The sequence below is a fragment of the Maniola hyperantus genome, chromosome 1, assembly GCF_902806685.2.
Source record: "Maniola hyperantus chromosome 1, iAphHyp1.2, whole genome shotgun sequence".
Lineage (NCBI taxonomy): Eukaryota > Metazoa > Arthropoda > Insecta > Lepidoptera > Nymphalidae > Maniola > Maniola hyperantus.
In genome coordinates, this window is record NC_048536.1 from 12,259,759 (window position 1) to 12,273,560 (window position 13,802).

Genomic DNA, 13,802 nt, shown 5'->3' on the forward strand with positions numbered 1-13,802 from the left:
TGTGTACGAAAGTTAATATAATTTCAAAGTCTAATACAAACTTAATTCTAAAGAATAAAAAGCTTTTATTATAATAATTGACAGACAGATCTAAAGCTTATCACGCTCACAAGCGCACAATAAATAACATAAATAGCGAAAACTTTACACAAATCAAACTCCAGATCTTTATCCATCATAATTCTTTTGAGTTTTCCGGTAAGCTTAAAAACATTTTTGAGCAAGCGAGGTTGAAATTGTCACAAAACTTAGTCATCCAACTTGGCTTGTGCTTCCACATAATGAATACGTAAAAGATAGGAACTCCTAGAGCTATAAACGCGACACCGATTCCTACTTCCTTTGGACGCGTGAAACACGAAAATACTACAAGGAATGTGCAGACGATTAGGAATGTAATTGGTAAGAGTAAATTGACTCGGATTGGGCGCGTCAGCTCCGGCCGAGTGTACCGCATCCACAGCAGGCCGGCTACGGAGCAAAAGATGAATATAGCTTCAACTGCTGTGACGTACACCATCAGTGCCTCCACGTCGTTGGACATCAGCAGTACTAGTGTCACCAAGCACTGAAATAAAAAACAAACATTTATTCAGGGTTGCTTTCAGCAATATTTTCAGGGGTGGTTCTAAATCTATAACATGCTCGACCAATGGGATAAAAAAGTTCTATATTCAAGTATTTTAGTGGGAAAAATTACAAACTATGTGTACACTTCGCATCTATGTAACTTAGGGCCGATATATTATATATATACCCCATTATACTCCGATGGTACGCATCGGAGTATAATGGGGTCGAGTATTTTGATAACAGTTAAACTCAACTTTATTTACTTTGACATTACGGTGAAATTGGTATACTGAAAACAAAGCACGGAGGAGACTAAAAACACCAAAAACACGAGCGGTATTTCTCTTCTTTCGTCCGTCAAATGTGTCGTATGAAAATGTAAGAAACGAACCATCTTCCTTGCATTTTCATACGACACATTCGAACATAAATCCGCACTCGCCGCATTTCTAAACCGTTCGGTACATGCATAAAGAGTTTTCAAGCTTCTGTCAAAGTAAGGCAAATTTCGCCTGAGAAGATGTGGGAAGCGGTTTGCCCCACAAAATTATTATGAGCGGTGTTCAAATTGGCGCGGATACATTCCCGAATTCACCGGATTGATCGAAGCTTTAAAACAAAAAGACCTGCATCTAACATCAACTTACCATAAAAATAAGAGAAGGCACCGGCGTCAATCGTTTTATATCGATAAGAGAAATCGCCATCGGCAAATGCCCATTCCTAGCGCCAACGAAGAAGAGCCTGGACGAGGTGTAGATAGCGCCATTGAGGGACCCGAAAGTGCACAAGGCAACGAATAGAGGCATGATCCAGGACATGAAAGCCAGGATCTTGTCGCTGAACGCCACGGCGACAGCTTCTGAGGCTATTATCTCGTTTTTGGTGAGTACGGCGAAGTATGCGACGTTAGTAAGCGCATATACAAGCGTTACTACGGGCATCGAGATGCAGATGGCTCGTGGAAGGTTTCTGAAAGGTTGAAAAAACTGTGGTAAATTATTTAGATTATGGATTTATAAAGAGCATTCAAATTAATATCTCATGAAGAACTGTGAAATATAATTTTCGGCACTGAATTTGGTTCCTATGATTATGAAGTCATATTAAACCAAAACAACAAAATCATTTAGTGAGTTTTTGAACCAACAATGAATAGAAGATGAATGAATAGAAGGGAAAGGAAAACATAAACTGATAGGTGAAGTGGCGAATTTCGATCTACAGAGCTTCTTCATATTGAGCTAATAAAGAAGCAATATTATTATATACAATAAGGTCTTGGACTGTAGTAATAAAATGATGTGATGTTTAATGATTTTTATTTAACTATTCTCTTCAATAATGAATTCTAGTCCCATAATAGTTTATGGGACTAGAATTCATTATTGAAGAGAATAGTTACCGCTATACACATCATTTTATTCAGTCCAAGACCCTATTCTTAGACGCTTTAAGCTAACAACGAAAGCAAAGGAGGAAAATATAAATTTTAATATGGGCCGAGCTACGTAGTATTATTATAAGCTTCCTGTTTCCGTTAATTACTAAATTAAATTAATAGGTACCTACGTATTTTTGAAATATTTTCTATTATCTATAATATAAAAATGAATCGCTGAATGTGTTGCTGATCGCAAATCTCGGGAACAGCTAAACCGATTTCGCTAATTCTTTTTTATAATATTCCTTGAAGTACTTACGAGGATGGTTCTTACGGATAGAAAAATTTAAAAAAATTAAATCGACTGTTAGGCAGAACGTAGTTCGCCAGGGCAGCTAGTATTAAATAGATTTTCAAATCATAACCAAAAGAAAACTCTTTTGGTTTTGATTTTTAGATAGAGCCTTGCCTTTCAATTTAATGAGGAATTGAGTAGCAATTAGAAGCAACTTACTTATAAGGGTCCTTGAGTTCTTCGGTAACGAAGTTGAGGTAGTTCCAGCCAGAATACGAAAATAGTCCTGTGTAGAATGCGATGGCAATTTTTCCTGGGTCAGTTATTGTGCCTTCCATTATGTTCTCCAAATTTTCTGTATGCCCCGAGAATAAATACCCCAAACTTGCGAAGAAGGTAACCAGCAAGGCCAATATTTTTGCAGCTGTGAAGGAATCTTGAACACGAGTCACCCACTTCACGTTGTAGCAGTTTAGGGCGGTGAGGAAACCTGCAAAAATTGCAATAATGGAGATGATGCCTATATCAAAAATAGGGGTTATTAAACAGAGTCTTTCAAAATTCGTAAAATCCACATCCGCAGTTAGTTTAAAGTTTGCTAACCATTTTAAATTATCGATTTAAATCCCTACTGGTCAAGTCGTAGGTATAATCGTAGGTAGGTAGGTAAGTCTAATATTATCATAATCTAAGCCAATATTATAAATGCGAAAGTGTCTGTCTGTCTGCAAGCTTTTCACGGCCCATCCGTTTAATCGATTTAACGATATTGTGTCAAACCCCTCCCGAAATCAAGTCCTGGCTACGGCCATGCCTACAGGCGCATATACAATCACTACCTGTATAGCTGAAGGAATCCTACAACCTTTATCCTACAGGATGAAAGAAAGGAAGTTGTTAAAATTGAGATAGTAGGTACCGGTTGCCAGTTTACAGTCGATATTGGTTGCGCTTTTATGCAAGGGGTCATGCTAGCTACGAGTAAGTATTAGCTTCCCCTCTTACACTTCACAGGGGTCAGGACCTAACATTGGATCCATGTTAAAGTCCGGTCTAATCCAGTAAGTAGTGTTGACCATCCTTGTTACTTCGCTGCTTCTTTACATTCCAAACTAGCTGATGCCCACGACTATTCGTCCGCGTGGATTTAGGTTTTTAAAAATCCCGTGGGAACTCTGTGATTTTCCGAGATAAAAAGTAGCCTATGTTACTCTCCAGGTCTTTATCGATACCCGTGCAAAAAATCACGTCAATCCATTGCACGGTTGTGACGTGATTGAAGGACAAACCAAAAAAAAAACACACTTTCGCATTTATAAAATAAGGGTACTGATGGTAACATAGATAACATTATCGTATTGGGAAAGTCTATGTTATGCTTTTTGATAACCTTTAAAGAACCGAGATAAGAGGTCATTTACTAAGCATCAATTATAATATTATATCATAATTATTTATCATTACCCATGTTATAAATGCGAAAGTGTGTTTGTTTGTTTGTTCGTTTGTCCTTTCATCACGTCGAAACGGAGCAACGGCTCAATGTGATTTGCAAGGATATAGTTTAAGACCTGGAGAGTGACATAGGCTAATTTTTGTCCCGGAAAATCAAAGTTTCCACCGGGTTTTCAAAACTTTAAGTTTTCCACGCGTACGAAGTCGCAGGCATCAGCTAGTAGTGTATATGAGTTTGTATGGAGCAATAGTTGCCGCGTTGCGTTTTGACTTAAGGGATGATTTATGCTAGACCGTGCCGGGTCCGAGTTGTGCTACGTCCGAGGCACGTCCGACGCGTGAACGATCCACGGATTGCAATTTTGTATGCGGAAACGTAACACGGACCACGGTCTTGCATAAATCGTCCTAGGATCCTTTATTCAACACAAAAATACAAAAAACCACAACACTGTTATTCTGTTCGGACCTTTTACGTTCCAATGTGTAATAATAACAATTATGTGCCCTTATGTTAGGTGCACGATCGGATAATTCGCGCCAGTACCAACGTGTCATGCGAGAGGAAGCCGTCATTATCCTGTCAGGCGCAATCAGTAGCGCGCCATCGCAGCGGAATATAAAGACGCGGATAGAGGCGATATAGTGATACCCTGGATTGAGGCGTTCATTCATTGTTATTGCAGCAGGCAGAGGCAGACATCTTTACAATTGGGATCAAGATTTTTATTGTGATGCTCATATTGTATAATAGAGCCGTGACATTAAATCCTTGATATATTTTAGGAGGCACCTACCCACTAAAAATGCGCGTAATTTTATATTAAAGTACCACTAAAAATCTACCACTATTTTATAAGAAAATGGCGAGTTGCGGTGACGTGGCACGGACATTACATTACATTATACATATACATTACGGACATACTTTAAAGACTGTGGTGGTGGTCCACATCGCTACAAAAATCTACCCATTACTGAACTCCAAGTTCTAACTCTTCAATACTGATGCTGCAGGGTACTGCACTCCTAAGCTATGTGTTTTTAGAAACTGTTGATGGTGAATTAATATTGTACCATTTACCATTGTACCAGACCACGACTAGTCACTAGGTACATGATTGAACTCCGTTCACGAAAATCCCACGCACTCCTTCAAAAATTCTAATCTATTCTAAACTTATTCGCCAGCGAAACAGGAGTGGAGAAGGCGGATAGGGAGGCGTGAGGGGTGCAACGGATCGACGTGATTTTTGTATAGATAATGGATATAGTTAAAGACACAGGCTACTTTTATCCTGAAAAATCAAAGAGTTCCCACGGGCTTTTAAAAACCTACATCCAGGCGAACGAAGTCGTGGCCATCAGCTAGTTCATAATAAGGCTACATCATGGCTACATTGTAAAAATACCGTCTTTATTAAAACAATGGTTGTTCAGAAATGGTCACACGAATTTAAATTCGCTCGCCTGCTTATGCCTATCGAATGCATTCGACTGGATGCATGACCACAAAAAGTTGTAACTTTCATATTTATCCATTAATCAAGAACTGCATTTACCAGTAACGTTGTATACAAGTTCTTCGAATCGACCGATGTACCGGGAAGGATAAAATAATCGAAAAAAGCCAGCGTCTCTGCGAGGGGTAACTGCACTTTAAATACAAAATAATTATATTTATTATGTTCTTTTCGCAGTAAGACGCGCAAAGTAATATAGGAATTCAAAAGGTAAAGAGATAAAAAAATTACTGCTGCTCATAATTTTGGGCGTTCACCTTTTTAACTGTTAAAACCTGACGAAATACCATACCTTTTCGCAAATGTTTATTGCATCATACATACAATAATTAACAACCTCCGAAATAGGCTACGCGATTCGAACAAAATATACCTGCTGCGGTAAGTATATAGGTATTAGGTATAATATACCTAATTATTTACGATTATGATATAACTATGCGATTTCGTGTCTCACTTTCGTTTCGTAACAGCATTTTTTGTCAATCAATTTTGTCTATTATATTTTAACTTGAAAAGAAAGTATTGAATTTATAGGTATGTAATAGGTAGGTATTAGAAATTAGAAGGTTGTCTAGATAGGAACCGTAGAGCGTAGGCCGTAGCCGTTTCTCGTGGAACAATTTCAATTGACAAGTTTTTTTTATATATAATGCGTTATTGATTAATATTTTATTAGGTAGGTACATCATCAACAGGATAGGAACACTGATCTTTAATGTCAATTTGGGGAATATTTTAGTCAATCATCGACTGGAAGAAAAGACAAAGGCTACAGTATAGTTCGCGACAGGTCGGGATGGAAATCGGGGTATGAGGCGGGGGGACGCCCCGCACACCCGCACGTCATCCGCGCTCGCGTTAGCGCGGGGGCTGTGCGGGTGTGCGGGGCGTTCCCTCCCCGATTGCCATTTCAACCTGTCCCGTACTATAGGTATATCGGTACCAGAGGGTTACCTTGTATTATTTACACATATATACTCGATGGAGCTGGTTTAAACTTAAAAAATCTATATCTTGTAAAAAATCACGATATATTGCAAATAAAACATCTGACTGGCGCTAGAGGTCAACGAACGTTACGGAAGTAGGTCACTCAAAGTCAATGCCGCGTCGTAGGTGGGGGGATTGACCTGATTTTTGCACGTTATACATTGCGGGTGTGAAAAATACTAAATCACTAAAACTACAAAATGAGGCGAGTGGTTATTGGTATTGGATTGTGTTTAGGTAGTATAACAATAACGTAAAGTTAAATAAAGTTTTTGCTAGCGTTCTGGTTACACCCGGTAGACTATCATCAAATTAGCCACTATTAATAATTTAAGTAAGTAATATTATTTCTAAATTATTTATTCTACGCGACTGTTGAGTGTTCCAAAAATTGCTTGTTTTTACGATTGTATCGATTTATATCCATATATAGTAATTACATATCAATGATAGGGAACGGAAGGGTAGGTATAAATTATAATTATTTTTGTAGGTCTTTATTTAGGTATGCTGGTCTTATCAGTTTGTGTTTCCACAGATTTAAAATGAATGCCTATCTGACTCGTTGGGCCGGGGTTTTTCATTGCCGGTAATTTCTACCAAAATTAGCAATGAAGTAATTATTGTTGTTACTAGGTACCTATCAAGTAAAGTTTGCTCTAGTAAAAATGCGAAGATTTTGCATAAGTATGCGATTTATGGAGGTTCTCCATAATTTTCTCAAATGTGTGTGAAGTCTGCCAAATCGCACTTGGCCAGCGTGGTAGACTATGGTCAAACCCCTTCTCACTCTGAGAGGAGACCCGTGCTCTATAGTGAGCCGGCGATGGGTTGCTCATGATGATGCGATTTAAAATAAAAGCAATATGTAAAGTTTACATTTTACGAGATACAGCAAGCATCAGCATTCAGAATACAATTTTTTATAAAGGGATAATTTTTAAAAATAGATTGTCAATGACGTATGTATGTAACTGTGAACTATGGTGGAGTCGCAACGCAAATAGGTACCTATTTACTACCTATCTACTTGTTGAGTTGAGTTGGAGACGAAAAATAAAATTATTAAAACATGGTTCTGAATTGAAAAAAAAACATGGACGATGGAATCCATTCTGGGAACTTGGCAAGTAATGCGTATTTAATGAACAAGAAATATATTTCTTTTAAGACATGGCTTTAGTTTTTTTCACAGATGTATGCAATGTAAAGTATGCAAAAACGACAATACTTATTTGTATACGAATATTGAGACTCTATTTATTGAGTAAAATTTAAAAATGACGGAGGTAATCGGAATTCACTTCTGATTGTTCATCCGACTTTTTACCCCAAGCAGGTATAGACGTAGGCAATAGGCATACCTATGTTTTTTGTTGTGGTACTGTTGGTGTTGGCTATTATTTTATATTATAGAGCTACTTGACCCTTGCCCATTGATAAAATGAAAAAAATGTTTCTGGGATGTTCTGCGCGAAGCTAAGCAAATTGATGGCGTTCCCCGTAGGAACCAGGATGAAGAGTGCTACCCAAAGGTAGAGATGAAAGTGAGACATGGGGAGATCCAGAATTGCCCGAAAGACAAAGTGGGTATCTCTTGCTTTATCGATCTCAGTTTGCTTGTAATAGGAATGATGTCATCACTGAGGCTTTTGAATAGAATTCTAAATTATAGGTATACACAAAGTAGCAAATTGGAAAGAAAGATAGGTTGGTGACTTAGAGCATATACTTTGGCCTAAAAATCTACACTGTGCTTTCGACACTAATGCTGAAATCTATAGAGCGTGCTTAGACTTTGCTCAGACTTAAGACACTGTTAAAACGAGACAGCGGTATATCGCTTACATAAATCTGTCTCTTTTTAACTAACACTTAAGTCTGAGCAAAGTCAAAGTACGCTCTATAGATTTCAGCCTAGGATCCACGATGCTCTATAAGTCGCAAACAATCGAGGCACATATGTACCTACATGACGTCGCGACGTTGTTTGCAAGAAAGTTTCAAGTGGATGGGGGTGATGACCCCCATCCACTTGAAACGGTAATGATGTATTACGATTTGCGACGCATTATATGCATATTATTTTACTTACATGTTATACTAGCTGCGATGAGGCTCACGGCGTCTTTGGGCGGCTCACAGGCAGGCCACAGCGGCTTGAGGATGTTCTGCGCAAAGGTAAGCGCTGTGATGGCGTTCCCCGTAGGAACCAGGATGAACAGTGCTACCCAGAGGTAGAGGAATGCGGGCAAGGCCCCAAATGCCTCGCCGATGTATGCGTAGTCACCGCCGGACTTGGGGATCATTGTACCTGGAATTGTTATCTATGTTTATAAAACGGGAAACTGATTGACTGGCGTACCAAACAAAATGCAGCTCACACCGCTGCATCTAGAAACTTGAAATTTTGCACCTAAATTCTTTCTATAATGTACCTAGACTCTCACTCGAAAAGGATTCTGATAAATTCCAATTGGATTCTTAAATGAACCTAAAGCTGAAATCGCGGGCATCAGCTCAGTTTGAGGGTACAAAGGCTGCCTGTTCACTGATGCGGAGCTAGGTAGCGGGAGCGGAGCAAGAAATTAATGCAGAGCGGACTGTGTTTTGTGTTTTTTCATACGCAGAGCCCCCGCTCCGCGTTAAAATGTACGATTTTTTTAAACTAGTAAAATCCTTGTCCACTGAAGCGGAGCTGGGTTTTATGCAATTCTATTGGTAATTATTTGCACGGCTCCGCTCCTCTCTTCTCCGCACCAGTGGACAGGCAGCCTAATACACGACATTGTACCGACTGGAACGATACTAATATTATAAAATGTATATAAATGCCAAATACTAATATTATAAAAACGAAAGTCCACGCAGGCAATTTTTAAATCAAATTTATCTTTTGTTAGCAGTAGGTATAGGTTTTCATTTATTGATTACTAGCTGAAGCCCGCGTCTTCGTACGCGTGGGTTTAGGTTTTTAAAACGTGGGAACTCTTTGATTGTCCGGGATAAAAAGTACCTCAACGCGTACGAAGTCGCGGGCATCAGCTAGTACAATTATAAATTGAATAAATAAATATTTATTAATCAAAACTTGGTGAACCTACCTACATACAACTTTCCTCACACACAACATACAACAGTCCTGGTAACATAGTATGTAGTTCATAGTTGTATAGTAATTAAACTTACAAATGATTTTTTACGCTAGACCGTGCGCTTATTATGCCGGCAATGCACTACATTCCACAATGCAGTTGGTTCGTACCGTGGAATGCAAAAGCAGATAGACCTGATTTCTGAACAATGTGAAGGTAAGTAAGAATAACGTGATTTTTAGAAAAAAGTAACAAATCTGTGTCGATGAAATTCGTTTTAATTTATTTTCCCACAATTTAATAAGTAATACCTACTGATACGGGTCGGGTCTGCCGTCTGATACTACGCTGAAAACTATGGCGCCTAGAATTTGCCCGCCATTTGGTAAAAATCGTCAAATGACAAATCCTACATTTCTTAAGAAACCGGTCGAGTAGGTAGTTGAGCTGTCAAAATGAATCTACTTTGCATATTGACCTGTTAACCTATTTATACCTAGGTATATATAATAGATCCAATGTCTATGCGGTCAAAATGAGAAAAGGAGTGACTCTCCAACATATTATTGTGACGTCTTAGCTGACAATATAGGTACCTGGGTAGGTAGGTACATGTTGTTAGTTAGTCATTTCCGAGAAACCGGATTCCTGCGGGAACTCAGGGATGACAACATGTCTAGATAAACTAGGAAAGTACCTACAACATCTGACTACAAGATTTCATCCATTATTTAATTGTTAAGAGCCGTTACCGAGAAATCCTGTAAACCCTGAATTCCCCCGATTAATCAGGGATGACACCTATTCACCTATGTATCTACTATCTAGATTCTAGATAAACTTATCTAAATACGTATGAGCCATTTCCGATAGACCAAATCTTTAAGTAGGTACCTATAAGACATGAATTATTTTTTATTGTATCAGTAGAGACGACGTATACCTATGTAGAGGCCGATGACTGCCGTTATTTATTTTTAACTATTAAGTACCTAGGTAAATATATACCTACCTACCTACAATATGGGTCAAGTTCACAGCGAGTTTAAAGAGACATGCCGCTCGGCTACATAAAAAATATTAATAGGAAAATCTGCGAACTTTTTATCTCATTATTTCACGATCTGTTTTTAATCCATTATTTGGTGTAGTAGGTACCTCTATTTGATAAATACCTACCTATATGATTAAAAATTAGGCTTTAATCACATTTAGAAACAACCCACTTTAATAATAACATCAAATCAAATATGAATAAAAGCAGATAAATATTTATTTTGGTCACGTAGATGGATATGCCTATTGCCTACCACGGTTTTTTTAAGCAATAGGTATGTACCTAAACATTGATTTGAAGATTATCCCATTAAATTAGAAGGAACTATTCAATTATTTCATTGTGTGGAAATTAAATAAATAATAGACGCAATTACCGTTTTCTTTGCATTGCCAGTTTATTACACGTGTATCTATCTACCTACGTAATCACTAAGCACACGTGGTTTACTTTTGAAAAAATAGCAAATTTTACAACTCACCTAACTCTGCATAGCACAGAGCTCCAATCATCGAAAGGAATCCGCTGAGTACCCACACAATAAGGGCCATGCCTTTTGAGCCAGCATACTTCAAGGCCAGACTGGGGGACACAAAGATTCCGGACCCCACGATCACTCCCACAATAATCGCAACGCCATTTATTAAGCTCAGTTCTTTCTTCAATCGTACCCCTTCAGTCGATTCCCCTTCCACGCTTACGCCGCTTTCACCGACGTCCATGGCCTTCGGCGTCAACCCTTTTGCTGCTGATACTTTCGTCATTTTTAATTAATTAAATGATCCTCCAAAATAATCAAGATTGAACTAAGCCTCAATCTTTACATAAAATATCCAGTTCGATATTCTTAAACATCAGTCCATGCATAATGTACTGTTGCGGAAACTCTGCTCTTCATTCACGCAAACATTGCATCATTCTGCTTTAGGCCATCGCGGCAATCACCACGTGTGCTGAAAAACACCATAACCAGCCTTGTCCTGATAAATTGTGAAGTCGGTTCACCACGAAACAGCTGCTGATAACGTGCGAGTTAATAATACACTTATTGCACGCGATATTTTATTCATGTATTTTACGCTTCCGTTCAAATAGGTTAATTTAAATTCAAGAAAATTATGGTTATCACGCCCGACGCGGCTACAGTTTTTAAAATAGATATTTGTTTTATGATTTTTATGAAGGAAGTTTTAAATTGATGTTTTAAACGATCATGAATTTAGCCGGTTGCGATCGAAAATGCGGTACAACGCGACACGATGAGCACACGTTCAACGCTCCCTGTCCCCACTTTACTATTCATTTCAACCTCCAAGTTAACCACGAGTCCGACAGTCTACCGCCTGTGCGTGACTCAACAGCAGTAACGACGTAAAGCATTGCGACGCGCAAACTATTATCAGCTTTATCACTCTCGATATACAGTTAATTTCAGTTCAAACGTAAGTCAACAATTCATTGCCAAGTTTGAACAACGGGTTTTAGTTGTCTCTCTCGCGCCTCTCGACCACGTGTGTGGATGGCATACTTTTGATAACAAACCTCTAAATCTTGATAACACATCCTCCGAGCGATAAGCCTACGAGGCTAAACAAGAATAAGCTTGTTGACATGTCCAGGATATGAGCAATTCATTTAAATCCCTGCAGGGGTCAATGACAGCTGCTACTCTGGGCCATATGTTAGTGATAGTTCTAAAAGATCAATCTTATTTCTGATATTATGTTATATTATGTATTACCTAATACCTATATTATGGTGTTGTAAAACTGTTAAAGCCGACTGAAACTGTCGAAAAAAGAAAGTCGTTATTAAACTTATAAATACAAAGGTGGATATATTTTATAGTTTATACATTCAGTACACTAAGGTAGGTAATATACATAATATATGTAATACTAGCAGTTGCCCGCGACTTCGTCCGCGTAAAATTTCTGGTTTCTCATAAGATCTGAAATTTTCCCGCTACAAAAGGCCTCACTTACCTACTCACTCAGTCTCACCTGGCAGGGAACCCAGAATACCTCAATGTCAATTTCCATATCTCTAACTTCAAAAACATAGGATTTTCATATAAATTTTCAACCCTCATTTCACCCCCTTAGGGGGAGAATTTAGTTAGATCCTTTGTTATCTGATACCTACCCCCTAGTCAAAAACATAGTACTTTCATACAACCTTCGACCCCCCTTTCACCCCCTTAGGGGGGAGGATTTAGTTAGATCATTTCTTATCTGATACCTACCCCCTAGAAAGAACCTACATTTCAAATTTCAAGTAAAAATAACAATAGTTAAAACTTTTCCCCTATTTTACCACTCTAAGGGGGGAATTTCCCAAATTAACTTATAGGTACAGATTTTTATAATTTAAAGCTAATAACCTAAATGTCGATTTTCATGTCTCTAACTTCAAAAACATAGGACTTTCATACAACTTTCCACCCCCCATTTCACCCCCTTAGGGGGGATGTTCTCAAAACCGTTTCTTAGCTGACACCTACGTCCTAGAAAGAACCTACCTTCCAAATTTCAAGTTTGTAGGCTTTATAGTTTCTGAGATTTCGTGATTAGTCAGTCAGTCAGTCAGTGAGTGAGTGGTATTTCTCTTTTATATATTTAGATATAGATTCTAAAGAGAAATACTTCTACGTCGTACAACAAAAATATGTAATTCCTAGTTAATTTTGATCAATATGCAAGTCAGTCATCATAGTTTATGATTACGTGTGTGGGGCAGGAACAGGTACCTATACGTCTCGCAAATTCTCAATTCGCAAATCTCGCAAAAAAACAAAGCACTAGACTGAAGTTTCGGGCTGATAGTATATTTTTATTTCGGGTGACGTGAAAATTCGATGTTAATATGTCATGCTTCCAGCGCAATAGCAATTTGCGGGACTTTATACAGCGAAAATATCTTTAACTTTATAATGATAAAAAAAATTGTACATTAAAAAATATATATATAAACCGACTTAAACTACCACTAAAAAGTAAAAAATAATTTAATTTATTACCGAATATATTATGTTTACAAGAGTTAATGTAGTTCTATAATAATGTTTTTCGAGTCGGTGCCAATTAAGTACCTAGCTTATTAGCTGCGCGAATCCTCTATACTTACTTCACATTTTTTTTGAGACTCCACAATGGCACCTCATTGGCATCGATCCCAAAAAATATTATTATTGAACTACATTAACTCTTGTATACATAGTATATTCGGTAATAAATGAAATTTTTTTTTTGGGGCCCCATGTATTAAAATATGCTATATGCTTGGTTAAAAACCAACTGTTTACTAACCCATTACACTGACCGCGAGCAATTTACTCTTATCTGTTGAGGAGTTCCATTATCATTTTCGAAGATGTTCATCAGATCTTCACCTAATTTATATGGGCCCACCTCGGAAGTAGATCCTT

At 38.0% G+C, this 13,802-nt stretch overlaps 3 protein-coding genes across 8 annotated transcripts in view; 1 reads left to right on the forward strand and 2 right to left on the reverse strand.

The window, feature by feature from the left end:
* mnd (L-type amino acid transporter minidiscs) lies at positions 1-11,139 on the reverse strand. Its single transcript, XM_034970572.2, has 5 exons — positions 10,857-11,139; positions 8,319-8,537; positions 2,472-2,742; positions 1,221-1,545; positions 1-568 (listed from the first exon to the last, which is right to left on the reverse strand). Exons 1-5 carry the CDS (start codon positions 11,137-11,139, stop codon positions 176-178), a joined length of 1,491 nt encoding a protein of 496 aa, XP_034826463.1. The 3' UTR covers positions 1-175.
* mRpL10 (mitochondrial ribosomal protein L10) overlaps positions 7,374-13,802 on the forward strand; it is a 21,181-nt gene continuing 14,752 nt past the window's right edge. Inside the window, exon 1 of the mRNA XM_069498018.1 lies at positions 7,374-7,384. The gene's annotated coding sequence lies outside the window, so the exon portion shown is untranslated. The remainder of the gene's footprint in view (positions 7,385-13,802) is intronic.
* The window catches only part of LOC117996718 (angio-associated migratory cell protein-like), an 8,980-nt gene continuing 6,371 nt past the window's right edge, over positions 11,194-13,802 (reverse strand). For 2 of the 6 annotated variants that reach the window (XM_069498005.1, XM_034984861.2), the window contains one exon: positions 11,207-11,328. Coding sequence is in view for 4 of the 6 variants with exons in the window: in XM_034984861.2 (XP_034840752.2) it covers positions 11,300-11,328 (29 nt within the window). In the remaining 2 variants the exon portion in view is untranslated. Of the gene's footprint in view, positions 11,329-11,949; positions 12,070-13,678; positions 13,800-13,802 lie in introns of those variants that run through there. The other 4 variants (XM_069498000.1, XM_069498010.1, XM_069497995.1 and 1 more) reach the window with 3 other exon arrangements.